The sequence below is a fragment of the Paroedura picta genome, chromosome 10 (assembly GCF_049243985.1).
Source record: "Paroedura picta isolate Pp20150507F chromosome 10, Ppicta_v3.0, whole genome shotgun sequence".
Taxonomy (NCBI): Eukaryota; Metazoa; Chordata; class Lepidosauria; order Squamata; family Gekkonidae; genus Paroedura; species Paroedura picta.
Genome location: NC_135378.1, coordinates 15,955,163 through 15,982,221, shown reverse-complemented (window position 1 = coordinate 15,982,221; position 27,059 = coordinate 15,955,163). Strand labels below are relative to the sequence as shown.

At 45.6% G+C, this 27,059-nt stretch overlaps 1 protein-coding gene across 1 annotated transcript; it reads left to right on the top strand.

Moving 5' to 3' along the window:
• On the top strand, window positions 1-25,351 carry PI4K2B (phosphatidylinositol 4-kinase type 2 beta). The gene is made up of 10 exons (XM_077301506.1): window positions 1-350; window positions 4,580-4,737; window positions 11,850-12,050; window positions 14,074-14,205; window positions 16,931-17,084; window positions 18,922-18,989; window positions 19,541-19,640; window positions 20,633-20,766; window positions 21,873-21,932; window positions 22,660-25,351. Exons 1-10 carry the CDS (start codon window positions 80-82, stop codon window positions 22,831-22,833), a joined length of 1,452 nt encoding a protein of 483 aa, XP_077157621.1. The 5' UTR covers window positions 1-79; the 3' UTR covers window positions 22,834-25,351.
• The last annotated feature ends 1,708 nt before the right edge of the window (window positions 25,352-27,059 follow it).

The following is a 27,059-nucleotide window of genomic DNA, read 5'->3' as shown; positions in this document are numbered from 1 at the left end:
GCCGCCTCCCTCCCCCTCGTGCGCGTGCGCGGCGCGTCTGTGGGCGCCTCAGCCGGCAGTGGTCGGCGGGGCTCGCTCCATGGCGGAGGGCGGCGCCGGCCCTGAGGAGGAGCCCGATGAGGAGCTGTTGCTGCTGGACACGGAGCCGCCGCCCGCCGTCTGCGTGAGGGCCACGCCGGGAGGCGCCGTCCGGGTGAGCCTGGACGGCATCGCGCCCGCCTCCGACACCGAAGACGAGGGCGGGGAGGACGACGACGATAACAACAGCGGCGAGGAAGAGGAGCCCCTGCTCGCCGCCGCGCCGCCGCCGGGGCGCAGCCGCAGAAAGCGCGGGAGGCGGCACGCCGCAGGTGAGGGGGTGGGAGAGACGCTCCTCTGCGCCTGCGCGCCGGAGGCTGGACCAGCAGGGGCGCCTCCTGGGGTCTGGGAGCCTGGGCCTACCTCGCAGGGTTGTTGTGAGGCTGAGGCCGAAGAGAGGAGGCAGGTGGCGTCGGAGTGACAGGAGGGCATCGCGAGTGAGGTTAGGTCTCCCTAGTGGGGACCTCAAGTCTCCTTTTCCCTCCTCGTCCTCGACACAACAGCCCTGTGAGGTCGAATCTGGTGGGGAATTCCTGTTGGTCGGAAGCCACAGAATGTGCTTGTTCAGAGGCGCCTCTAAGACCAACCGCGTTGTGTTCCTGGTATAAGCTTCTCATTCGCATGCACACTTTTATTTTTTCATTTAACTCAAATGCCGCCCTTCACTATGGTCTTCAGGAGCAGAAGAAAGTGTGAGTCTGGAGTGCCTTCAAGAGCAACCAAGTTGCATGCCTGGAATACGTTTTTTGCATGCATGCGCAATTTTTCAGGGAGCAGAACAAAGTGTGAGCCCAGGGATCCCTTTAAGGCCAACCAAGTTTAATGTTGGGTATCAGCTTTTGTGGGCAAAGCAGGCTTCTTCAGATACCGTGCCCACCAAAGCATTTACTCCAAATTATACTGTTGGTCCTAAAAACTCATACTTTGTTCATGATCCTAAAAGAGCAAGCGATTCCGTGACTGGCTCTTTCCCTGGATCATTCTAAAATCTGGTTCTTCTTTGCCTGTCAGCAAGTCTTCAGTGTGCTGGCTTGGTGAGAGGTTCTTAAAGATGCAACCTGAAAAATCTGCTTAGACGTTGTCTTTCCCTTTTAAGGAAGACATTTGGAACATCTGGTCCAATGAAAGAGTTCTAAGGAACTCCGCATTTCATGATATGTATCATTGCCAGTTCTTTGGATGTATCAGTCCCAGTAAAGTTGTTCCTTGGATGGGGTCTTTTGGCTGAAGCAGCTGTAAACAGCTCGGCACAGGGGTGTCCAGTAAGCTTCCACGGGCTGAGCCTGGATCGTGATCTGACATTTCCCCCACTACATAGTGCAGGGAACTGGTGTGCCAGTGCGAACTGATGCAGTGTTGTGGTAGGGCTGGGTTCTGGAAGACCTGAGTTCAAGTCTCCAAGGTGCATTACTAATGGGGCTGGACCAGATGGTGAAGTCCTGTGAGGGGTTCACCTGTATCACCTCCTACTGCAGGTAAGTAGCTATAGATGTTTAAACACAATGAATGTTTTTGAAAATGAATAAATAAACAAGGGATGCATGACAGAGGAATGACTCAGCTTTGCTGGTGTGGTGGGCTAAATCTGGAAGGCCTGGGTTCGTATCTTCACTCTCCCCCTGTACGGAAGCTCACTCTTCAACCCCAGACCAGTCACTCGTTGAGGGTCTTGGAGAAGGTACAAAGGACCGCAGTTTGAGCTCTTTGGAGGAGGGCAAAGGGGAAAAAATGAGAGAAGCAAATTATCTTCCCCAGTTTTATTCTCCAAACCAGGGTTTCATGAAACCCTGGGGCTTCGTGACAGCACTGGAAGGGTTTCTCAAATGAGTGGGAGTTAATGAATTTTTAATATATTTTTAATGTGTTAAATATTTATTGAATGATATAACCATGTCTGGTCATATTGACCCCCCTCCGAAAATGGCTAACGATGGGCCTAGAGGGGGTGGGGTCCCTGGTGGGCATGTACGAGGCTTCCCAACCATATTTTGCATGATTGTGCCACTTAAAGCCTGAAGAATGTTTCAAAGGGGGTGGCAGGTTACAGTGGATGAGTGATAGGGTTGTCAGTGTCCTGCATAGTGCAGGGGGCTGGACTAGATGACCCAGGAGGTCCCTTCCAACTCTATGATTCTAATGGCTTCTCAATAGTAAAAAACTTGAGAAGGGCTGCTCCAAACCAAATTGTGAGGCTGATGGGGAGAGTGACGGGCCCACGGTCACCCAGCCGGCTTCGTGGCAGGCCCAGTTATTCCAGGTTATGCTCTGATTCTCCAACCAGGCTGGGACTTTTCTCTCTGCTCTATTACTTTCCTGTTTTTGGAGGTGGGGGATATACACATACCACTGCCTTCTTGCAGCTGGATATTGCTTAGCCCATTCTCTCCACTCTAAATTCCTCCACTTTGCTCTGTTGCCTGTGTAACTTTTGTGGGTTGGTTTATCCCTTGCTAGTCCACCCTTTCAGCCACCTTGATGTTTGTCATGCCCGCACACCTTCCGGAGGCCTCATACATGGATTGTTAAGCCATTTTAGTGTATTACCTTATCCAGCATTTATATAGCATTTCTAGCACTCCAAATGTTTCCTATGCACCATCTCAGGCTGGTTCCGAATGTGCAGTGTAGTGAAGTTGTGGCATCACGACATTTTGACAAGGATGTGGAGGAACTGCATTTTGGAACTCAGTACGTCTGTATATCATACTTCAGTCAGCTGGTTCTCAAAGCAGCTTGCAGTGCTTTAATGTGCGATTTTGTCCCATTTCCCTGTATAAAATCCTAGCTGCTTTGATGGGTGTGCTTTTAGTCCCTTTCTTCTACAAGTCGGGAAAAGCTTCTAAATGGGGAGGAGGCATGTACAGTATTTGCTGGCGTATAAGACTACTTTCCCCCCCTGAAAAACATGCCTCCAAGTGGGGGGGTCGTCTTATACGCCGGGTGCACTTCAGTTGGGATAGACATAGCTGCCCATGGTGGCTCATAGTACTGTATTTTGAGTGGAAATGTTGGGGGGTCGTCTTATACACCGGCAAATACGGTACTTGTCTTTCTAGAACACGGATGCAGTCTAGGCAACTGCCATTCCAAACCCACCAACAGAGTTACAAATGAATTCCATTGGTGGGTTTGGATGACAGTTACTTAGATTCTGTGTGGGGAATATAAAGTTATTAAGCAGGGAGATGCATAAGAATGCGTAGTTATATGTGTTAATAAGTTAACTAATCTGTCCTCCATGAACATAATTTCTAAAATTGTATAGAGCCACAAAAGCTAGTGTCTGTTACTTATTTTTGTAATTACCTGATTGTCACATTACATTGAATTCCTGAATAAGTAGACTCTCAGCTGAAGAAATCTCTCTATTAAGGAGGTAATGGAACAGGTCCATGAAAACTCATTGCTGAAACTGAGGATAGCGAAACCTACCCAGATTTAAGATGCTCCCAGTCCCTCCTCCTGCAGCATCTTGACACCTAAACCCAGGTGCATTCCCACAGCAAGACAGCAAAAGGGAGTAAAGTGCTGTCTGCTACACAAGCGGTAGCAAAAAGGAACCCCAAAGAGACTCACAGAATTCAACTGCCAGCATCCCCAGGGCCACAAAGCTAGAATAACATAGCTTACAATACCCAGCTGGCCCCTGGGTCTCTGGTCAAGCAAAGCTAGCACAAGCAGTTGCTAGGCAGGATAAAAACAACACAACACAATTAGGATCACAGATTCAATACAGCACAGGCAAATTGAGAGCACAACATCATCATGGCATGAACATGTGGCAACATTCATGGCGTTAATTAGTATTCTCACCTTTACTCCAGAAGAGTCTGGATGGCATGCATGCCCCAAGCTATTTTATGTATGCCTTGCTGGGTTGTGTAGCAAAGCCAAGGCGAGAACTATGCAGGTCAAAAGTATATGTTACTTTGTATCTGCGTAGAACTAAAATGGGTAGATATTTAAGACTCTGTGCGCTTTGCCTTTATTTATTTCATGTATATTAATTTATATACTACCCCTCTCTGGCACCTCGGGGTGGTGTACATGGAAACAGTAGGAATGCTTGAATGGACACATTTGGGGGCACCATCCAATGAAAATGAAGCACTTCTAAGGGTAAACCATTTTTTCAGTTGGATTGTGCCTGGCTTGTGCCACTTGTGGTTTTCCAGCAGTAATGGAAGCATTTAAAGTTGGGCTGCAAGTGAACTGCACACTTAATTTGGAATCGTACTGGTCCCGGTACGTTAACTGCAACAGAACAAGGAAGTCTTACTGATGTTTTTCTTCTTCTCCACAGCTTTTCTCTGTTGAATTGTACATTGCCTTGGATTTCTTCCAGTATCTCAAAAAAGGTTCCTATATGAAACTTTGGATAATTTGAAGGATTGTTAATTGATTAGTCTGTTGTGGCATATGGCAAATTGATTAAATTTTAGATAATTTTTTGATCTGTTCATGATCCTAATTGAAAGTGGCTTGTATTTATTGCCTCCAGGAAATGTTGGAAGTACTGCAGATATGAATTTATTTCTGGATGATCCTGAATTTGCAGAAATAGTGCAGCGAGCGGAACAAGCCATAGAATGCGGCGTCTTTCCAGAAAGAATTTCCCAGGGATCAAGTGGGAGCTACTTCGTTAAAGATGCAAAGAGGGTTTGTACTTCATTGTCTGGGCATTTGTAGACTTGATTATGTAATAAATTATAGAATAACCTTGCCCAATATTTGCCTTGGTCAAGTACTTACCGAGTTAAACTTGTTCTGTTAGGTTCATGCTGCAGTTTTGGAAAAGAGAATGAAAAATAAATATATTTTTCAAAGCTTTCACAGGAGGTCTTAGAGTCCATAGGACAGGTGCAAGCAGGTGATTTATTCAGGGGTAGTCAACCTGTGGTCCTCCAGATGTCCATGGACTGCAATTCCCATGAGCCCCTGCCAGCAGATGCTGGCAGGGGCTCATGGGAATTGCAGTCCATGAACGTCTGGAGGACCACAGGTTGACAACCACTGATGCAATAAGATCTATAGAGTGCTCAAGTATACGTTTTGGTTGCTACAGTACAATGTGGGTTAGTTGTTTTTTGGCATTCACAGAGAATTTGCAATGAGCCTTCTCTTCATTTACTTTGAAAAGCTGCTGGGAAATGTAGTTAGGCTGCTTGCCTTTTCTGTATTGGGAAACAAAGTGTACGGTTGTACAGGACATTCTGATCTGACTGAAATACAGGTGCCCTTTCATTAATTAAATTGCTAGGTATTAACAGAGAGCACCATCTCATTCTTAAGGGCGTAATCAAAATTGCTCATGAAAGTTGTGGCATGAAACTCATTTCTTGACTTGGTAAGGGTCGCTTGGGCATTATCACAACCTTCAGGGTTAGGCAGTAATAGTACGTTAAAGCTAGAATGACATCTTTTTCTTATATGTTTATATACCTGCAGAGTAGTTGAGTTCCAGCTATAGTGGAAAATAGGATTCTGAAGGCTGCTTCTGTGCAATTCTGTTGAGTGTTTTTTGCATGGCCTTCCTGTAGGCAAAAACAGTTCCAAAGATGTGTTCTGCTGTTCAAGCGGCTATGTGAAGAACCACTGATTTAAAATTCTTGGGTTTGGTAGGTGAGTTGTTTGATAGACAAGGAGGCCCCTTTTAACTGGAGTTCAGGAAGTTCTGATGCTAGGAGACCTTGAGAAACATGGAGTAGTCAAATAGTAAAGGTTCAACAATGATTTTTCCCTGGAAATATTTCTGAGGTGGTAATGAGGGTTAGTGAATCGTAAACCTGTGGCATCTTGGACCGTTTGTGTTCTTGCTTGCGGGCTGGGATAATTTAAGACAGGGGTAGTCAAACTGCGGCCCTCCAGATGTCCATGGACCACAATTCCCAGAAGCCCCTGCCAGCGAATGCTGGCAGGGGCTTCTGGGAATTGTAGGCCATGGACATCTGGAGGGCCACAGTTTGACTACCCCTGATTTAAGACTTTAATGTTTTGCAATGCATCATACTATTTAGGCCTGTTCTGTACCCCTCTTACTCCTTGAAGTGTAGGCAAAAGGAATACTTTGGTTATCTTAACATTCCCTTTTTATTTCATGTAATGCTTAATGCCTGCAAAAGTGTTCTGGATCACCAGGACCTTATGCACAGGTTTATACTCTTTGCTGAAGAAACTCCTTGCTAAAGAAGCATTTCCTTTCTGCTGGATCGCATGGTCAGGCACATTCTCAGCTTCCCACCCACGCAGTCATACATTCCAGGATAATTGTTTGAGCTGGCTCTCATTGTGGCCTGAGTTGCAAATGTCCAGTAAGGCAATAACTGTGCTGGATTATGAGCTGCCATTCTACAGGAAGCCTGGAGAGATAGAATAGGAATTTGAGGTAAGCTCTGCTACTTCCTCCTTCCTCTTCTTCTGTGATTCACACCGGTATTATTCTTTCACAACACCAAAATAGAAGTTTATTGCCTCTTCTTTAGAGGGGCACAAAGCTTAGCAATTGATGGCTGAGACAAGGAGTGTGACAAGCTATTGGTTCTTACCGCAAGGGACAACAGAATTCTGCTGGAAAAAAACATTGCAGTTTTCCACACTTTTGCAGCTTTATGAGCTGGCAGAGTGTTTCTGTCTGGGAGAGAGGGAATGATTTTCTCTCGAACAGCTCTTTAAACCAGAGTCTCTACCTACTGGAGTAGGATTAGCTTGTCTTCCTCTGCCCCTCACAAATTACCTTAAGACAGCCTTTCTCAACTTTTTCACCCTTGAGAAACACCTGAAACATTCTTCAGGCTTTGAGGAACCCCAGGTGTGGTGCAGTTGTGCAGAATATGGCTGGAAAGCAGAGCTCTGTACACGCCCACCCGGGGGCCCTCCCTTCCCATCCCCTCCAGGCCCTTCATTGGCCATTGGGGGAGGGAGGGGCTGGTTGACATGATCATATAATCCAATAAATATGTAACAAATTTAAAGAAAATATTAAATTTAATTAACTCCCATTCATTTGGGAAACCCTTCCAGAGCCATCAAGAAACCCCTGGGTTTCACAAAATTCTGACTGCGAAAGCCTGCCCTAAGGTAACACAGGATACATGTTCTGTTCCTGCCTCTTTATTGGCCCCTGAGAGTTACATACCTATACTATAGATCAGCGTTTCCCAACCAGAACTCCATGTAACCCCAGAGTTACAGCAGAATATGTGTATTAACTCACAACAAGCGGCCCCAGAGCCTTCGGGGAGGGTGGTATATAAATATAAATCAAATAAATAAAAATAAAACAAATATACTCCCCTGTTAGTGTTGCACAGCCTTACATGTTAAATGCCTATTAAAAACAGTGGTGATAAATAGTTTTGCCATGCCACAGCATAGAAATGAGGCACCCAAATTCAGTACAGGGGGAACATACCTTAGCAGCCAAGTGTGGACAGGTGTCAGGTGAACAAGACAGAGTATCAGTGCAGAAGGGGCTGCACTCTGTGGCAGCCTAGATTCAGGTTATTCCAGGGTCAGTTTTTGGTGTTTTGTGTGTGGAGGCAGAAACTTGTTTCCTCAAAGTGGCAAGATGTAGCCCGGTCGTTATTAGTTCTGTGGAGTCCAGCATCATCAGTGTGCAGAAGAGAACATCCAAATCCTGAGTCAGCATCTCTCAGCCCTTGGGATTTGTTTTATGCAGTTAATGTTTCTTGTTCATAAGGCAAACCTAAGCGAGTGAAGTGAACGTTCTCTGCCGAAGCTAATGGATTGTGAACTCCTCAGAGATGCATAATGCTCCGCAGAAGCAAGAAGGCAGAAAGGTTTATGGCACCCTGGGGACGGGCTGGTTTGTTTTAGCATCAGCATTGGCCTTGTCCTAATTGCCTACGAAGTCAGCAGTCCTCACATTACTCCTTCCGTGTGCAGCAGAGGTAATGGGAGCCACGTGACACCGCTGTAGAAGTGCTGTCAGCTTGGAGCTGCCTGTGCTCTGTTGTTCCCACCTGAAGGAAGATACTTATTCGCTTCGTTTACAACTGGGGATGTTACTAAGCTTTGCAACGCTGTTTTATTTTTGAAATTCAAATATCTTTTACAGTTTCTCCATTCTGTTTCCAACCATGCGATCCAAGTACAGTAGAAATGTTGCCATTAACATTTTTTTCCTTTGAGTCCAATAGCACCTTTAAGACCATCAAAGATTTATTCCAGGGATAAGCTTCTTCAGACATGTAGATAGACTTTGTTGGTATTAAAGATGCCCCTGTTCTTCTGCTTCAGACCCCAACCCACCTGATTCCAACGTTTATTTTTGTATTTCTGTCATTTGTACATAGAAGGTGTTCAAGAAACAAATGGAAATCAGAAATCTGCCCAAGAAAGCACAGGGGTCAAAACAGCTTTCCCTGGCATGCATGAAAATTTAAAAGGAACAATGGCACACAATAGTTATTAAAAAATGGTTGGTCTAAAAGTGAGGCTACATGTGAATCAGAGTAGCTGAATAACCCTGAAGTCCTATGGGCCATCTTAAATGACAGCTACTGTTTTCCAGTTATATAGTCCACAACAAAAGGGAGAAAATACCCTGATCCAGGTCAAGATCCCACTCCCAAAAAGGGTCAAAATAGAGAAAGTACGTTCAAGCCTCTGTAGTATTTGTCATGTCTTCCAATCCTGTGTTCTTGGGTTCCCGCATGGGCAAACATACGCTTAAAGGAGCAACTTACTGATTATATGCAGGGAGTGCCTTTGGTCAAATATAGGTTATGCAGAAGGTCAAATATAGGTTATGCTGGAGGCTAAGCAAGTCAGTAAGCTCACAGCAGAAGATAATGGTGGTAGAAAATGCAGCTGAAGTAGCAATGATTTGAGAATTATGCATAGTCTCTTTCAGATGCTGGGGAAAGTGCAGAGGTACTTCAGCTTTGTGCCAGTTTTTGCTCTTGTTGCCTTTGGACTTTCCATCTCATCTCTTACTGAAAGTTGATGATCAGAAGTACCAAGATGTCCTTCCTGGGTTTTGTTGCAAGCCTTTTCCTTATTTAAATTCCCATCTACTCTGTTTTTTGATGCTAATACAAGGGAACATGTAAGCTCATTGCTTTGAAGAGGGGACACTGGTGGGTGTATAGTAGGTTACTGAGCTCTTGATGGTAAAGCAGATGAGACAGGCTCTCATAGTATTTGTCAGGCCATTAGGATCTGGTGCAAGCTTGGTTCCATCATCTGCGATGCCAAAGGATGCATTTTGCATTTCAGCAGCATCCACCCTTCAAGGGATATTTCTGTAGAATGCTTTGCCTGGATAATAGCATTGGTGCTAGTTGCCATCGCATTTCTAGTGAAACCTCATCTACCCCAAAATTTACTATGCCTTACTTATCAGCTCTAGCTTGGTCTTTGATCACTTAAACTTGGAAAGCGTGCACATGTCATAGTTAGCGTTTCTCAAAAAGGCACAGCACGGAGTTGGCAGGGGCTCATGGTAATTGTAGTCCATGGACATCTGGAGTGCCACAGCTTGCCCATCCCTGGTCTGAAACATGAAAAGAACTATAGACCTCTCAGGATCAAATTGCATCTAGTTTGAAAGAGAGTGGTTGATCACAGTGTTTCTAAGTTAAACACTTGAGTAATATGTAGTGCATCACTCAGCCAATTCACAAAAGGCTCGGGGGGGGGGGCATTTTTTTCCTTTGAGTCTGGAAATGCATAGTAGCCCTTGAGAACTTTCTTTTGCCAGATGTTAATGGAATACCTGTAGGTCAAATAAGCATTCCTTCCACCAGATCTTGATTGATGTCGAATCTTTTGAAAGTCCTTGCATTGTATCTCTTTGTTATAATTGTAATGGTCAGCCATTCCAGGAGTAATAGAGTATTTCCCAGTAGTGAGAGACAACACTGTATACTGATGTCTTGTAATGTACAAACTGAGCATTGAGAATGTGACTAGCTGCAGTCCTGGCTGCATGCAGAAACACCATACGATGTCCTTTTTTTAGATCAATGGGCAAAAAAAAAATGTTAAACTCAGAGGAGAGACAAGTAGAACATCACAGAGAAATGTCTTTTAGCACCTATGCCCAGTACCTGAATATTATTTTTAGTTAGCCTCTTGCTGCTCATGTCCTTTCCATGCCCCTTATTCAACAATAGAGTGGCAGTGTAGTCCAGACACTTCTGGGCTTCTTTTCTGATTTGGGGATGACAATCTCACAGAGTGTCTGTTATGGGGAGAGGAAAGGGAAGGCGATTGTAACCCACTCTGAGACTCCTTCAAGTAGAGAAAAGTGGCATACAAGAACCAACTCTTCCTCTTCCTCCTCCTCTTCTTCTTCTTCAATAATATCAGGGCTCTCTCAGCCTCACGCACCTCACAGGGTGTCTGTTGTGGGGAGAGGAAAGGGAAGACGAATGTAAGCCGCTTTGAGACTCCTTCGGGAAGAGAAAAGCAGCATGAAGAAGAAAATGAAGAAGAAAAGCAGCATATAAGAACCAACTCTTCTTCTGTATGCACACACAAAACACAAAGAATAATAGTGGTGAAAAAAATCTGTTACCCCGTTATTGTAAGTTGGAAGTGCTGAGAAGTACTTTGCAGTACTTGAAACAGTCTAGTGTTATCCCTGTTACCACTTATGGGGGGGGGGAGAAGAGGTTGACAACTGTGTGTTGTGGTGTCCTGGTGAGATTTGGGTTGATAGACAGGGCCTTACAGCAATTTTCTAGTAAAGACTTTCAAATTTGTCACCAACTCTGTTACACCGGAGAAATTCAGCATCACAAATGCTAATTTCCAGTACAGTCTTGCATGATCTCAATGTAGACAGTAATAGTATTATATTTCAGAAGAAGAAGTGGTTTCACCAAGTGTCTAGATATCTACAGTGTTTCAGGTAGTGTCATAGTCATGCTGGAAATACAGTACAGGCAGAATACTGGTGAAAAAAGCCTTGCATTGGAGTAATTCGGTTATTCCCTTCTCTCAAACAGGACCAGTGATTGGTTAAAGGAGATCCCAATAAGTGTTGTTTTGAAGCTGAGTGATGGTTGTCATGTGTGGGGCGGGATCCAGGTTTGACTCTCCACTCTGCTATGGAAGCTTGCTGGGTGACGGAGTCAGCTTAATTGGTCAACCTTAATTGGGCTGTGGTGAGGATACAGTGGAAGAGAGGCAAATGATGCAAACTGCTTTGTGTCCGCATTGGGGAGGAAGGTCAGGTGTTGATGAAGTAAATAAATTGCAACATTTCTAGAAGTAATGGGGCGAGCGTGTCTTGGTGCTAGGATGTGCATTCATTCGATGCTCACTGTTTCTTCAAGAGAGTTTTTGGGTGATGGTTTGAAAAATGTGTAGACTGGGCAGTGTTCTGTTTATCTTTAGTTTCGTTCTGACATTTCTCTCTATTGCACTTTTGCAGTCTGCCCGTAAGGTGTGTTTTTCTCCTCTGCTGTACTTTGGAGTTCAGCAAGAAGAAAAAAGGGGCTGGGTGTGGGGTGCCTAGTGCCTGGTTGCATGCTCACTAATTTTTGTGGCCCATAGTTGCCTCACGCAGTGCTGGTGAGATTCCAGTCAGTGTAGTCCTGCTTAGGATGCTTTGTGGTTGATGCTCTTGGTGATATCCAGCGTGGGGTGGAACGGAAGAGTGAAACAGAGCAAAGTCATCCCTAAACAACACAACGCCCAAGAAAGCTATGCTTTTCTAACCGCTTAAAGAATGAAAACTGTGGGAAATACAAGCAATTTGGTAATTATTTCCCCCCCCCCTTTTTTTTTGTGCCTTTTAGAATACCATTGGAGTGTTCAAACCAAAATCCGAAGAGCCTTACGGTCACCTGAATCCAAAATGGACCAAATACTTCCACAAGATTTGTTGCCCTTGCTGTTTTGGCAGAGGCTGCCTTGTTCCTAATCAGGGATACCTCTCTGAAGCCAGTGCCTACCTTGTGGACAGCAAACTGGGATTGGGAGTGGTCCCTAAAACAAAGGTAAAAGAGCTTTGCAGTAGCAGCTGGCCTACCAAAATCCAGGTGGAGGTTTGTCTTGAAGTTTAACTCTTGTCATTGAAATGAGGCACAATTCCTAGGCTATGTGCTTCCTGTTTCTAGGATGTTGAGTGTGTCTTGCTTTGAGCATTTTCCTCTCAACTGCTTTTTCTTTGCCAGCAGCCAACAGGTGGTTTGTTCTTTTTGACTGATTGAGCTGGGACAGACTTTTCAATCTCAGGTATTCAGGCGTGTTGTTTTCCTGCTTTGCACAGTAACCTACACAGCATGAAAAACACCCATGAGGTTCACTGCAAAAACGACCCAATTAAATTTATTTATTTATTTTATTTGTTCAGTTAATAAACCGCCTTCCCAGCAAGCCGGCTCTGGGCTTTGTACAACATTCTGATCACTAACAATAATATGAATTAAAAACAATTTGTAACATTTTAAAACCTATTCATGTGCAACTGATGTGCAATTAATACAAAACTATAAGCATAGCAATCACTGAAAAGCAACCACGAAATCAGTTAAGAATAGGCGCCTTTCTCTGCGAATGAAATAAACACATTGACTATCTTTTGAAAGGGAAGAACAGGATGGGCCTGGTGGGCTTGCCTGGGGGGAGATTCCCATGGTGGAGCACAGCTCCTGAAAGCCCTGCTGTTACCCAAACTAGGTAGTCTCCACTTAGTTTGGGAGAAGTAGCTTGGATATGGAGTAAGAGGCAGGTAACCGATGTCTACAGGGATTTGTCTCTATGAGAACTCTTGGAAGTAACCAGTCTGTTATTTATGGGAAAGGATGCAAACAGCAACCACTTACAAGAGCGAAGAAGGACGTATCAGGAAGGAAAGGGCAAAGTGTTGTAGGGATGGGCGATAATTACCAGTTTTGAAGAGGTGCGTAGAAGCAGCCGAGTTGAAGAGGAAATGGACAGCCTTTTGGGATGTGGGACAGGGAGAAGACCCACATGTGCATGGGAGTGTGAGAGGGATCCAAGAACACAGGCGCACTGCTGGGGCAGCCGGGTGACTTGTGTATAGGGCAAAATGTATTTGAGGCAAATTAACTCACAGGTTAACTCCCAAGAACAATGAGCAAAGAGATGGGGAGAGGCTTGTGGGCCCCTACAAGTGCCAGGTTAGAAGGGTCATAGAGAAGGTGAATAGATTTAAGCATTGATTAATCACTGCTTAATCCAAGTTGTCAGTGAAGGGAAAGTTATGCTTTGGCGCAGAGGGGATTATTCCTGAGTGTATGGATGTCCTACATACTTGCCTACATCACTTAACGGTCTCTTAGAATTTAGAATCTAACTCTCTGTTTAGTATCTATTTAGAATCTAACTCTCTGCTCTCAGGACAGGATAACAAATTCAGCACAGTGGGGATGCCTCTATGTTTGAGTGGAGATGGATGGGGCTAACAAGAAGTCACTTTTAATTACTTTTTTTCACAACTGGAAAATTGTCTGCCATTAATCATTAACTTTACATTTTTAATGCCCCAATTTTTTTGTGAATGACAATTGAACCCAGAGGACTGATTGGCTTTTCTAGCAAAGAATTACCATACTGCATATTTGGACTTATGAAGCTGATTACTCATTTGCTACTAATGTACTCTCCTTATATCTGAACTCTTATGATTGTTCCATTGTCTGAGGAAGTGTGCCTGCACACGTAAGCTCACGCCTTGAATAAATCTTTGTTGTTCTTCAAGGTGCCATTGGACTCAAATTTTGTTCTATTTCAGTGGACCATGTTTAATGTAGTAATTCAGTGCTGCTTGTGAGGGAGTCCAGCTAGGTGACAGATCTGCAATATCAACATCCGTTGAAATTCTCCACCTTGTTTTAGAGTATGACTAATGTGTTTGAATCTCTTTTAAAGAATGTAAGGAATAGCCTAAATAGATGAGATTGGGGCTATGATGGGGCTACTCAGCAGTTTTCTGTAACTTCTGCTATAGCAAGTGTGCCATAATTCTGTGTCTTGTTTTGCCTTGTGTGTTTTAAGGTTGTGTGGATTGTCAGTGAAACCTTTAACTATAGTGCAATAGATCGTGCGAAATCCAGAGGCAAGAAGTATGCTTTAGAAAAAGTGCCAAAAGTGGGGAAGAAGTTTCATCGGATAGGTCTACCTCCCAAGGTAAGCAAGCCCTTTCAGAAGACTTCAGGTTGTTATGCTAGGAGCCTTGAAGCTAGAACAATTTAGAACAGGGGTAGTCAAACTGCGGCCCTCCAGAAGTCCATGGACTACAATTCCCAGGAGCCCCTGCCAGCGAATGCTGGCAGGGGCTCCTGGGAATTGTAGTCCATGGACATGTGGAGGGCCGCAGTTTGACTACCCCTGGTTTAGAATGTCAAGGTTTTCCCCTCTTCCCCCCCCCCCCGGTAGGTCAAACAGCAATCAGTTTTTAGTATCTTTTTACCAGGATAAAAACAACCACAGAATCAGACATTCCCAAGGTAATGTTGGGCTTCAGGTTCTGGAGTAACAGTCCCTTGTGCTGTGTGACAAATCAATTCTGAAATGCACTTTAAAAAAGAAACTGCATTATGAACAAGCCCGTGTTAATTTAGCCATTCTCAAATCCTGGGGGGAAATATATTAACTATCCCAGATTTGCTCAGTTATCAAAGTTAACAATTGCTAATTAGGGTAATGTCTCCTCTGGTTACATCATCCCAGATAACCTATTCCTGCCAGCTGGGATTAATCTTGATCTGAGGGCATGGGTGTCCAAAAGGAGTACCTTAGTTCAGGGGTAGTCAGCCAGTGGTCCTCCAGATGTTCATGGACTACAATTCCCATGAGCCCCTTTTGCTGGCAGGGGCTCATGGGAATCGTAGTCCATGAACATCTGGAGGACCACAGGTTGACTACCCCTGCCTTAGTTAACATCACCTCAGTCATTCAAACAAAATTTGCCCCGTGATTCAGATTAATAAAGATAATTTGAGACCCCATTATTTGGTAGATATCACAACACATAAACTTAGAACAGAATTAAGATTCCAAACTATGCCAGTAGAGCTTCTCAATGGCCATTATCTTAAGCAACCCATGGCACGATATGTCTGCATTTGTGGAAATTCAGTGGAGGACCTTCCCCACTACATTTTGGCTTGTCCCTTATTTTCAGATTCCCGGGATAATTTCCTGGATATCATTCTATCCTTCTTATCCTCTCTCTGCAATTTGGACAAATTAATTTACCTGCTATCTCACATGGAGCCTTCTCTTTCTTATAGAGTGGCACTCTTTGCTCTTCCTGCCAGAGCAAATGCATCCTTAAAAAGAGACGACCTGATTTAGACCTTATTTTTAAGTCTGTTCCTGTTAAATTTTGATGGAGGTAGCCACCTTAGAATGTTTTGGAGATGCATGTTTTGTGTCTTAAAGCAGTGGTGCCCAAGCTTTTTATCACCAGGGACCGGTCGACACTTGACAATTTTACTGAGGCCCGGGGGGGGGGGGGTAGTCTTTTGCCAAGAGATGTCGCCGCCTGAGCCCCTGCTCCACTCGCTTTCCCACCGGCGCTCCTGACTTCCCGCCGCCCACTGGGGGATGCTTGCCAGCAGCAGCTGTGCAGTGCCACGCCGAGGGGGAGCCCCAGCCATGACAGCCACTGCAGAGCACCAAAGGTGAGCTGGCAGCAGAGTGGCAGGGCAGCCCCCGAGGCAGCAGCCGGGGAGGAGCCACGGCCCGGTACCGACTGATCCACAGACTGGTACTGATCCCCGGCCCAGGGGTTTGGGACCACTGTCTTAAAGTGTTTTAGAATGTTTTGGATATAGGTATATTTAGCATCTTGTTGTCTTAATCTATTTTCTCCGTTTTCCTTTGGTTTTGTGATGGCCTGTGGCCACATGCAATAAACTGGACTTGAATTTGTATTAGGAATGGAGGTTCATGCTTCATGACAAGTCAGGATTCACATGGGGCATGTCCAACACAAGAATTTCTTGTATGTTCTCGTATTTTATGTTCCTGCCTGTCTCCCAACGTTCTTTAATTCCATCTTGCTCATATTTAAGACACTTTTTTTCACCTGCCTTTCTCCAGCAGGTGACAATTGTATTTAAAAGAGTAACATTACAAAAATCAACGAGAGATTCTTTCATAAATTCACAGCAAATGTTGTGGCAACATAGCTGTTACAATACAGCTGAGTGCACAAAGTTTTCCTAAAGGAGTTCGGCAATGAACCGAAAAGGCCTCCCTAAATTGCTCTGGCTCACACTACTTCAGAAAGTGTAGTAGAGGCTTCCCCAGCCTGGCCTGAAGCCAGGCCGATAAGGCAGATGAACCGACCAGGAAATCCTGGCCTTGCCCCACCACTATAGCTTCACTTAGGAAAGGAAATTCTAAGCCAATTTATAATTTGTTGCAACCCTTTTATCAAGTGACAACCCTTTGTCAAGGAACAGGGATTCGTAAATGCTGCTTACTAGCAAAAATGGAATAGATTATGCATCTTGAGTTGGTTCAATTTGCATAATTTATATGGGCCATTTCTTTTAGCATAAAGAGACTGAGTGTGTGCAGAATTTTTAGTCTGAAGAAGTGCATGTTGGGTACTTTAGCAGCGATCAACAATATAGAAACTTCAGGTTCCAGAAGGGCTCTGCTATCCATGAAAAGCTCTGTCATCCTTTGCTTAAATTGTTTTATACATAAGACTATTTTAATTTCATCTTTCCCCCATTTTGGGAGACTGGATCCATCCAGGGAGGGAGGCAGGGAGGACAGGATGGGTTATGGTGTGGATTTTTTTTTTATTCAGGCTACGAGCTGCATATTAGGTATTCCAAAACTCAGTTTTGTTCTCCCTCTCCCTCCCGAATGTGGGGTTTCTTATAAATTACAGGTTGGCTCCTTTCAGTTGTTTGTCGAAGGCTACAAAGAGGCTGACTTCTGGCTCAGGAAATTTGAAACAGAACCTTTGCCTGAAAATACCAGGAAACAGTTTCAGTCGCAGTTTGAAAGATTGGTTGTGCTTGATTATGTCATCAGAAACACCGGTATGTAACCATTCCCATCGCTCGTGCTGGGAGAGGGACAGTAAAGGACCCGAGATAAAAAAAGTCATATGTAGTAGGTAGGCTGAGATGTCATGTATACCTAGGGTAGTCAACCTGTGGTCCTCCAGATGTTCATGGACTACAATTCCCATGAGCCCCTGCTAGCATTTGCTGGCAGGGGCTCATGGGAATTGTAGTCCACGAACCTCTGGAGGATTACAGGTTAACTACTCCTGATGTATACAATGCATCTGATACATAGGAGATAAATTTGGCAGTTGACTCTGGAGAGCAATGGGGTAGCTTTGGTTGAATGCTTCTGCATTGAGGAGCTGTCACTTGCAGTAGCTATTCTCCTGGTAGCAGCTGCAGGGCAGGATTTGTTCCCGCTTGCATAGGTGTTGGCTCCTGTGGCTGCTGGGCACCTCCTTTGTGTGAGAAGTCCTGGCTCATTCATAAGGAGGCATGTCAGATACTGGTCCAGAAAACAAGAACAGGCTGAATGACTCTTGAGGGAGGACTTCCATGTCCATGAGCAAAAGGGGTTCTCGAGGAAGGGCCCACCAGCTAGTGATGTTCCATGGAAAACTGCAGCTGGCCCACAAAACGCAGCAGCCATGGCTTGGCCTCTTGTTTCCGAGCTCTTTGTGGTGCTGTTAAATCAACTCCTGGGATTCCCTGTCTGACTGGATGTTTGCAGAGAAGCTGGACCCGGGCTGTTGGTTCAGGTGTCCTCCTGTCTGCAGGCTGCGGTATCTGCTTCAGGCAGCCTTTCTCGACTTCTTAACCAAGGAGAAACTCCTGAAACATTCTTCAGGCTTCATGAAACCCCAGAAGTGGCGCAATTGTGCAGAATATGCTTGGGAAGCAGAGCTGTGTACATGCCCACCTGGGGCCCTTCCCCTTCCAACCCCCTCCAGGCCCATCCTTGGCCATTTTGGAAGGGGTGGCTGGGTCAACATGAGCATATATGGTCATATCACCTATAAACGTTTAACAAAATTAATATATATATATATATATATATATATATATATATATATATATATATATATATATATATATATATATATATATATATATATATATATATATATATATATATATATAAATATTCATTAACTGCCACTCTTCCAGGGTCCTCAAGAAACCCCAGGGTTTCATGAAAGCCTGCCTTGAGGCAAAGGCTCTTGATGCGCCTTGGCAGCAGTCACCTTTTCCCTGTCTGCTGTGGAGGACTGGGATGGCCACAGTTACAGCACCAGCTGTTCTGAAAGTGCAGGGCAAAGGGGTGGCCAGCTCGTCTCTATCTGTCCTGAGTGCTGCTTGCTTCAAATCCTCCGTGTGCGGAGGAGGGCATTGACCCAGGGGTTCTTTCCTCAGAAGGACAACACACAGAACAGGCAGTGGTTTTTCTCATCCAAAAAAATAACTTCTTGTTCCAAACATCTGTTGGAGGAAGGGGCATCCAAAGAACAGCAGTGCGGTTCTAAAGATGAATCTTAACGTGAGGCATGGATCAGAATGCAAATGCTGCTACTGCTGTGTCATTTCATTCGGCTTTCTTTATACCCCATCTGCCCCAAAGCAAACTTGCGTCATTAAGTCTACATTTTAGGATCACAACAACCCTATGAGGTGGGCCAGGCGGAAAGGCTGTGGCTGGCCCAAAGTTCCCTTGGCACAGTGGGGGTTTGAACCTGGGGCAGGCCCCGTTCCTTGCATTTCCAAAACAATGCTGACTTGCAGAACTTGGTTAACTTCCTTTGATAATGAAGCCTTGAGGCCTTTTTAAGCGATGTCCTTTTTCTGTTTCCTCCTCCTCATGCCATTGAAGACAGAGGCAATGACAATTGGCTTCTCCGGTACGAAAAGCAGAGTGACGAGGCCGACTGTTCGGATAAGGTAAGGGAGCTCCAAGTTACATGTGGCCACCTCCCCCCCCCCCTCCAGATAAGTTGTGTGGCCCTTGCACTAGGAATCCGAGGGTGAGTTGGTAATGCAGAATCCTGCATGTGGATTAAATGTCCACTCCTAAGCTGGGTCCTAAGTAGACTCCTAAGTAGACATTTAATATTTGCACTAAAAATGGGGATCAGTGAGGTTTCTGCCTTATAACAATGTCCCCTAACACAGGAGTAGTCAACCTGTGGTCCTCCAGATGTCCATGGACTACAATTCCCATGAGCCCCTGCCAGCGTTTGCTGGCAGGGGCTCATGGGAATTGCAGTCCATGGACATCTGGAGGACCACAGGTTGACTTACCCCTGCCCTAACACACTTCCACAATTATTCTGTGCTGCTTCGCTTTTTATGGCTTCCTTTTCACTGCTGTATCACTGCAATGTGGCAGCTGCATTCGTCCACACTGCGCTAAATCGAACAGTCATCATCACGAGCCTTCTGCTCCTAAATGCTAAACTTGCTGTCTAAATTATGTTTCCCCTCCATCTCAGGATATCCAGTGGATTAATGAAAAGGAGCCTGTCATTAAAATTGCAGCAATTGACAATGGCTTAGCGTTTCCCTTCAAGCATCCGGATGAGTGGAGAGCATGTGAGTGTTTTGGATTCATGCTAATATCTGGTGTCGTTCACTGAATAAGCTTGAATAAACCTAAGAAAGCCGTGACTTGACGTGGGAGCTCCCCCGGCAAGGAAGGTGGCTTTAGTTCTGCCAGAGGTGCTCTCCTGGGCTTTCTTCGTTCAGCTGCAGCATATTATAGATTTATTTCACATACTGATTAGGAAGCACATAAGGGAGGGATTCCTTCCAGAGTGACTGTGAGGAACCAGCCTAATTTGTTTTTTATGAGGTTTTTTATTTGCTAATGGAGACCCAGCACTTTTTTTAACATTGGCACTAGAGGGCAGACAAGCACTGTTAAATTGTTTTCTGGATTCAAAAGAAATTCCTCCCTCCCTCCCTCCCTCCACCCAGCCACCCAGCCACCCAGCCACCCACCCAAGCTGCAAGTTGCAGGTATATTTCCCTTGGCCATGGTGTGGTTAAAACCTTTCTGTCTTTATGGATCCCTACCGTTGAGTCCCTCCTACAGCAGTTCTATGAAATTTGGTGATATAAAATCCTTGAAACACAGATTGAATCCCCCTTCCATGTCCTTGTATCCTGTCTGTGTCCCACAGCTGAACCTGTGCCTGGCTTGTCATGCTCACAGCTCTGCTGGGTTTCTGAAAGCAAGCCCCAATTGGACGTGTTCCCCTGAGGTGCACAATGTCAAATAAAAATTGTTTCAATTTTACAACTATCAGCTTTTCCAGGTGTTGCAATAAGAGAACACAGTCTAACTAACCTGGCTTATCTCATTCTTCTTACAAATCATACCGTCTTCAAGCCCTTTCTTTAACCCACTGAAAAGTTAAAGTTGTAAATTTAATTTTAGTCAAGGATTATTAGCAAAATTGTATATTTGAAGTCGCGTTTCCTGAAATCCACACAGAGAGAAATGAAAGTTTTATGTTTGGGAATTTAACTGGAAAATGTGTTCCTTTCACCTCCTGACTTCCTGCCTGCTGTTCTTCCACTAGATCCCTTCCACTGGGCCTGGCTGCCACAAGCAAAGGTCCCTTTTTCTCAAGAGACGATCGATTTGGTTCTTCCTCGTATCTCTGACATGAACTTTGTACAGGATCTTTGTGAAGATCTTTATGAACTGTTCAAGGTAACTTTTGTAGGTGGGCAGAGCTAGCAGGTGGAGAGGACTTCTCCTTCCTCCGTTGGCCGTGTGAAAAGCCGTATGATAACAAAACCAGGAGATGCTGGAGTCTTAACAGTAAAATATATCTAGGATTTTCTCGCTGTATGTATAATAGATAGATAGATACAATATAGAAGATGTATCCTTTGGAACAGGGGTCGTCAACCTATGGTCCTCCAGATGTCCATGGACTACAATTCCCAGGAGCCCCTGCCAGCGTTTGCTGGCAGGGGCTCATGGGAATTGTAGTCCATGGACATCTGGAGGACCACAGGTTGACTACCCCTGCTTTGGAAGACAAACATACCCACAAAAGCAAATCAGAGTATCTCCCTGAAAAATGTAGACATTTCACATCCAATGAAGCATTACAACTTGTTTGCATTGGCTGAGAAACACACGTGATTGGATACCTTTCCAGAATATATATGAATAAGAGGGTATCCCAACTTTATTGGCTCCAGCTTGGAGATCAGATCAGGTTCAAGGTTTTGGTACCAACCTTCAAAAGCCCTAAGTGATCTGGGGCGGGCGTATCTGCAGGACTGTCTCTTCCACCAAGTTCCCTCAAAGAGTGTTGAGGTCCTCTAGCCAAAGCCTACTTAGGATCCCTGGCCCCAGAGAGGTGGGACTGGACTTTCTGGCCTTGATCCGGGCCTGATGGAACTCTCTGCTGAAAGAGGCCATGGTTTTGTGGGACCTTAACCAGTTCCGCAGGGTCTGCAAGGCACAGCTGTTCTATCGGGCCTACGGTTGAGAACAGTTGGGTTCATTGCTGAAAACCAAAGGAAAGATCTGGAACATGCCCCCCCCAACACACACACACAAGTTTTACTGAAATGGGTCTGATGCAAAATATATAAATGTTTTCATATTTATAACTGGCTTTTAAGAAATTGATTGTTTTGCGTTATGCTGTTACCCGCCCTGTGCTACCTAGGAAAAGCAGGTTACAAAATAAAGATGATCATGATTATTTTTAAGCCCTCTCTTACAACTGTCATTACATGTATGTCGGTCTAACGTGAGTTGTGAGATTTCCTGCGCCTTCTTTGTCTTTTTGAATGCAGACTGACAAAGGCTTTGACAAGGCTACCTTTGAGAATCAAATGTCTGTCATGAGAGGGCAGGTAAGAATGACTTCGGTTGCATCACAGGCTTCTTAGATAGGTTGAAGTGGCCGCTATTTAGCAGTCAGTCTGTTAATGGCATTGAGCCGCCTTATCACCACTGACTTTATATTCCCACGCAGAGGCCTGAAACGGCAGCACCCCCGGGCGACAGAAGGGAGGGATTGCTGGTAAAAAGGGCTTGGGCTGGTGGTCTTTGCAGGCTATCCAGGCTCAGTGCATGTTTGGCCCTGGTGCCCAAAAGGATGCTGGGCAGGGAAACCTGGAAAGTGAAGCCAACTTGTTTTAGGATGTATTTATCGTATATTACGTGCAGAGTAACCAGGAGATCTGAGATTTGTCTGGCAAGGGACGTTTGGAGGTGGTTTGCCATTTCCTGGCTCTACATCATGGCCCCTAGTGTCCCTTAGGGCAGGGGTAGTCAACCTGTGGTCCTCCAGATGTCCATGGACTACAATTCCCATGAGCCCCTGCCAGCAGACGCTGGCAGGGGCTCATGGGAATTGTAGTCCATGGACATCTGGAGGACCGCAGGTTGACTACCCCTGCCTTAGGGGAAGGGCTGTCCAGATCCTCAGAGGTCTTCCCTCCAAATACCCGCCAAGATCAACCGTGCTTAGCTTTTGAGACCTGGCAGGGTCAGACTTACCCGGGCTATCCCATTGTTTTCCGAGCTGTTTCTGAAAGAGCAAGCTTCTTACTGGCATCCATCCTTCCTCCTTTGCAGATACTTAATCTTACTCAGGCCCTAAAGGACGGGAAAAGTCCCCTGCAGCTTGTCCAGATGCCCCGTGTGGTTGTGGAGAGAAGCCACGGTGGAACGCAAGGGCGGATTGTTCACCTGAGCAACGCCTTCACTCAGACGTTTCACAGCCGCAAGCCTTTTTTCTCTTCCTGGTAGAAGCTGGATAAGAGGCTTTGCTTGGGCAAGAACTCTATCGTGCGAAGGCTTCCCAGTAATGGGATCCTGCTGGACACCGAGTGCTGGACTGCCAAAACCTCAAAAATCTCCGAAGATTTGTACTTTGAATGTAATAAGTTTACAGTTTGCTTAAAATTGTGAAATTCTGCATCAGGGAAAATGAGGAACTTGTCCAATGCTATATTTTTGTAGGCAGAGTTGAAGTTTTCTGTACTTAATATTAAAAGGGGGGGAGAAGAAGTTTACAATGCCAAAGACTACTTTTGACTACAATGCAAGAATTGTTACCGTTGGGAGAGAAACGTCAGAATTCATAGTCTTATCTGTTTAAAATGGAGCGGAGCCTTTCCATTACTCGCCTGTAAGAATCCTGCCTGACGATTCTTCCTTAATGAGATCCAGTTTCTTTGTGGCTTCTTACAGCTCCATGTTGTCACACATCACAGAGTTGTCTCGCGGTGGGACCAGTATCACTACTTGCACATTTGGAAACAAAGGGCATGAAGGCAATGCAATAAATTCCACCCAAATACAGACAGGGAATTTATTTCATGGTCCTCCAGAATGTTTGTACTGAATCTGCAGGCCTCTACAGTTTAACTCCCTGTGTTACCAGTGTCGGCATCCTGTTTGTGATGAGAGATGTGGAAGAGAGCCTTGAACCCTGCGAGCGTCCAGTCCGACATAACTGGGTGCCTAAAGCACGTTGTGGGATTGGAGCCTGCATCTTTAGATATGTGCCTCGGCTTAACTCCCTCCTTGAGGGGGGTGGATTATTCGCGGGACCTGTGGGCAGCCTTGAGGGGGTCACAGATGGGAATATGAATTGGAAGCTTGTTCCTGTATCTTATTGTCTGTAGATCGAATGCCTGTGTGTGGGGGTGGAGGGGAGGGCAGCGCCTCAGTGTAAGTTCAGTTCCAGGAAATTTCCTCCCAGTTGAGCCAACTTAATGTTTAAAGCAGGGGTAGTCAAACTGCGGCCCTCCAGATGTCCACGGACTACCATTCCCATGAGCCCCTGCCAGCATTTGCTGGCAGGGGCTCATGAGAATGGTAGTCCATGGACATCAGGAGGGCTGCAGTTTGACTACCCCTGCTTTAAAGGTACCACTAGGGCAGGGGTGGCCAAACTGTGGCTCTCCAGATGCCCGTGGAATACAATTCCCATGAGTCCCTGCCAGCATTGTAGTCCATGGACATCTGGAGAGCCACAGTTCAGCCACCCCTGCCCTTGAGGAAGAGAAGAGAAAGGCACTGCATTGTTTTTCTACTTCTTACTGAGTCTTGAAATACTCCCAAGGTTTTGTTTTTCTTGCTGCTGACCAAGTTATTCAGGGTTAGCTTTCTTTCACGTTCCAAGAATGCACCTAAGGCTGCTCTCCACTTGGAGCTGTATGTATTCATGTCACACGACTTTCTGGTCCTGAGATTTTGTGAGTAGTTTTTATGACAGAAGCATTGTGGCTTTTCCCTTTGTCTTGGATGAGGTTCCTGCTATGTCCCTTGGCAATGTTTTATAGTAGAGTTGTGTGCGGCCGTTAGAGCCCAAAGTAGGCAGCACCACAGCACGGGGGGGAGGGGCAGAGCCCCCCTTTTCCCCGCGCCGTGGTGTTGGCCGCTTTGGGCTTAAACGGTCACTTTGGGAGCTGAAGCGCACGACCCTAATTTATAGCTTTCCCCCCTTTCCTTTAAAATCCCGTTCAATGCCAGTTCTTCAGCTTGACACCAAAGTTGAATCACGTCCCCATGCTAGTATGTGAGGATCTGTGCCCTAAACCAGGGGTGGACAAACTGTGGTTTTCCTGATCTCCATGGACTACAATTCCCAGGAGCCCCTGCCAGCCTGGTGCAGGCAGGGGCTCATGGGAATTGTAGTCCATGGACATCTGGAGAGTCACAGTTTGGCCACCCCTCCCGTAAATGGCTAGAGCCCCATCTCTCAGCCACCAAATCTGCTCAGAGTGTTTTGCAGATGGGTCCATTTTGCAGGTTCCCATCCATTTCTCATGTCGTCAGCAGCCTCGGAAGACGATGTTGCTGAATAGAACTTTTTTTCTGAAATGTCAGTTGCAGAGTAAATAATTTTAGACACCATAGTTAGTTGTACCTTTTAAAAAAAAAAATTCAGTGTTATACTTGAATGTCAGGACCTCAAGTAATGCCTGTAGCAAAGATTGCTTTTAATGAAAGTTCTCAAGTGTTTTCCGGCAGTGCTGCATCTTAGGCTGCCGAGAGTTTCTCCGGAACGACGCAAAGTGGTCGCTTCTTGGTTTCCTATGATTTGGGAGTTGGTAAACCAATTAATGTAGTATGTTGGGATGATATACTTGATCTACGAAGCCTTAAAATATAAGATTCATTGTACTGCAGCTTAAACAAAAGTTGTTAACTTTATACATTTACTGTGGTTTCTGTTTTTATCAGTACTCTTAAATCTTTTGAAGCCGGTATTTATCAGACTCTGCTCACGTAAGACAATAAACATCTTGGTCTATGATGGACTCTCTTTTTTTGTAGTTCAAAGTCTTACTGATCTATATTTCTGATCTTGCCCCTAGGGAATCCCCCCCCCAGCAACATTGAGAGATTATGTAGAAGGATGGCCACCCCAAATGTGCCCAGACAATTTCACGAGTGGGAAACTGAGTTTAGGTATCTCTGGGTCAGTGGTCTGCCCACTGGTAAGCTGTATCAGAGCACTGCAGCTCTGTGTAGTGGTTAAGAGCAACAGCTTCTACTCTGGCAACTTGGGTTTGATTCCAGCTCTTCCACATGCAGCCAGCTGGGTGACCTTGGACTAGTCACAGTCCTATCAGAGCTCACAAAGCAGTTCTGTCAGAGCTCTCTGAGACCCACCTGCCTCACAGTTTCGCCTTTCAGGGCAAGGTATAATTGAGAGGGCCGCGGCATACCAGCTTCTCCCCCTTCCCCTCCCCGATACATTTGCCAGTTGTTTGGAAGCAGTAACTGGATAGATCAGGAAGAATCGCTTGAAACTCAACCCCTCCAAAAGGTTGAGTTCTGTGACTGGGTAGAAGAGAGCAAGACCAGGTAGCGCATCTTCCCTGCCTGGATGTGGTACAACTAACATCTGTGCCCGCAAGCCAGGAATCTGGGAGTGATTTTTGACACCTGCCTTTCTATGAAGGCTCAGATCACTAAGGTAGCTCTGATGGCGTTTTTTTCATTTTCGCCAAGCCCGGCTACTAGTGCCCTACTTGTCCCCGGGACACCTGGCCACTGTGAGCCATGCAACAGTCACCTCTAGCCTGGACTACTGCAACTCGCTCTATGCGGGGCCTAACCTTGTCCATGACCTGGGAAATTGCAACTGGTGCAGAATGCAGCTGCATGGGTACTTACCAGGTCCCCTTGGAGGGCTCATGTTCAGCCACTGCTGAAACAACTCCATTGGCTACCAATTTGCTTCCAGATCAGGTTCAAGGTATTGGTTTTGACCTTTCAGGTTTTATGTGGCTTGGGCCCTACTTACCTGCGGGGCCATCTACCTCCTTATGACCCCCACAGGGCACTACCCGACAAATGTTATCCAGGGACAAGCAAAGAAGAGCCTGGAGAGGTCAAAACATATGTGGAAGACTTCTAAACTTCCTACTAAAACTTTCAAAGAATGTGGCATACTTATAAAGTTCATTATAAAGTTCTACCTCCTTATGACCCCACGGGGCACTCTGCTCTGTGGGTATAAATCTGCTGAGGGTCCCGGGACCTCAGGAAGCACGGCTGGTCTCGACCAGGGCCAGGGCCTTTTCAGTCCTGGCCCCTACCTGGTGGAACGAGCTCCCGGATGAGCTGCGGGCACTGTCAGGACTATCACAGTATCCCCCGCCCATCCCCTGTTGGTTGCCATGGGGTTTCCAGCCTCCAGGTGTGGTCTGGATATCTCCTACTATTCAAACTGATCTATGTGGTTTGGAGATCAGTTCCCCCGGAGAAAATGGCTGCTTTGGAGGATGGGGGGGGGGGGGGGGCTTTCTAGCGTACCTTGCAGAGTTCCCGGACTTCCCAAATTCTGCTTTACTCGGGGTCCCCTCTGCTCCAATCTCCAGAATCATCCTAAACCTGGATATGGCAGCCCAAGGTGCTTTAGAAGAGGAGATAAACCAACAGGTGTGGTTTCCCCCCCTTCTAAAACACATTCATGGTGTTATTACTCTGTATAATAATAATATTAATAAATATAA

Excerpts from the sequence above, each read along its gene's own strand:
- PI4K2B (XM_077301506.1), top strand. The coding sequence starts at position 80 with ATGGCGGAGGGCGGCGCCGGCCCTGAGGAGGAGCCCGATGAGGAGCTG. Across the intron at positions 17,085-18,921 it reads TTATGTCATCAGAAACACCG|ACAGAGGCAATGACAATTGG; the intron begins GTATGTAACCAT and ends ATGCCATTGAAG. Across the intron at positions 19,641-20,632 it reads TCCGGATGAGTGGAGAGCAT|ATCCCTTCCACTGGGCCTGG; the intron begins GTGAGTGTTTTG and ends TTCTTCCACTAG.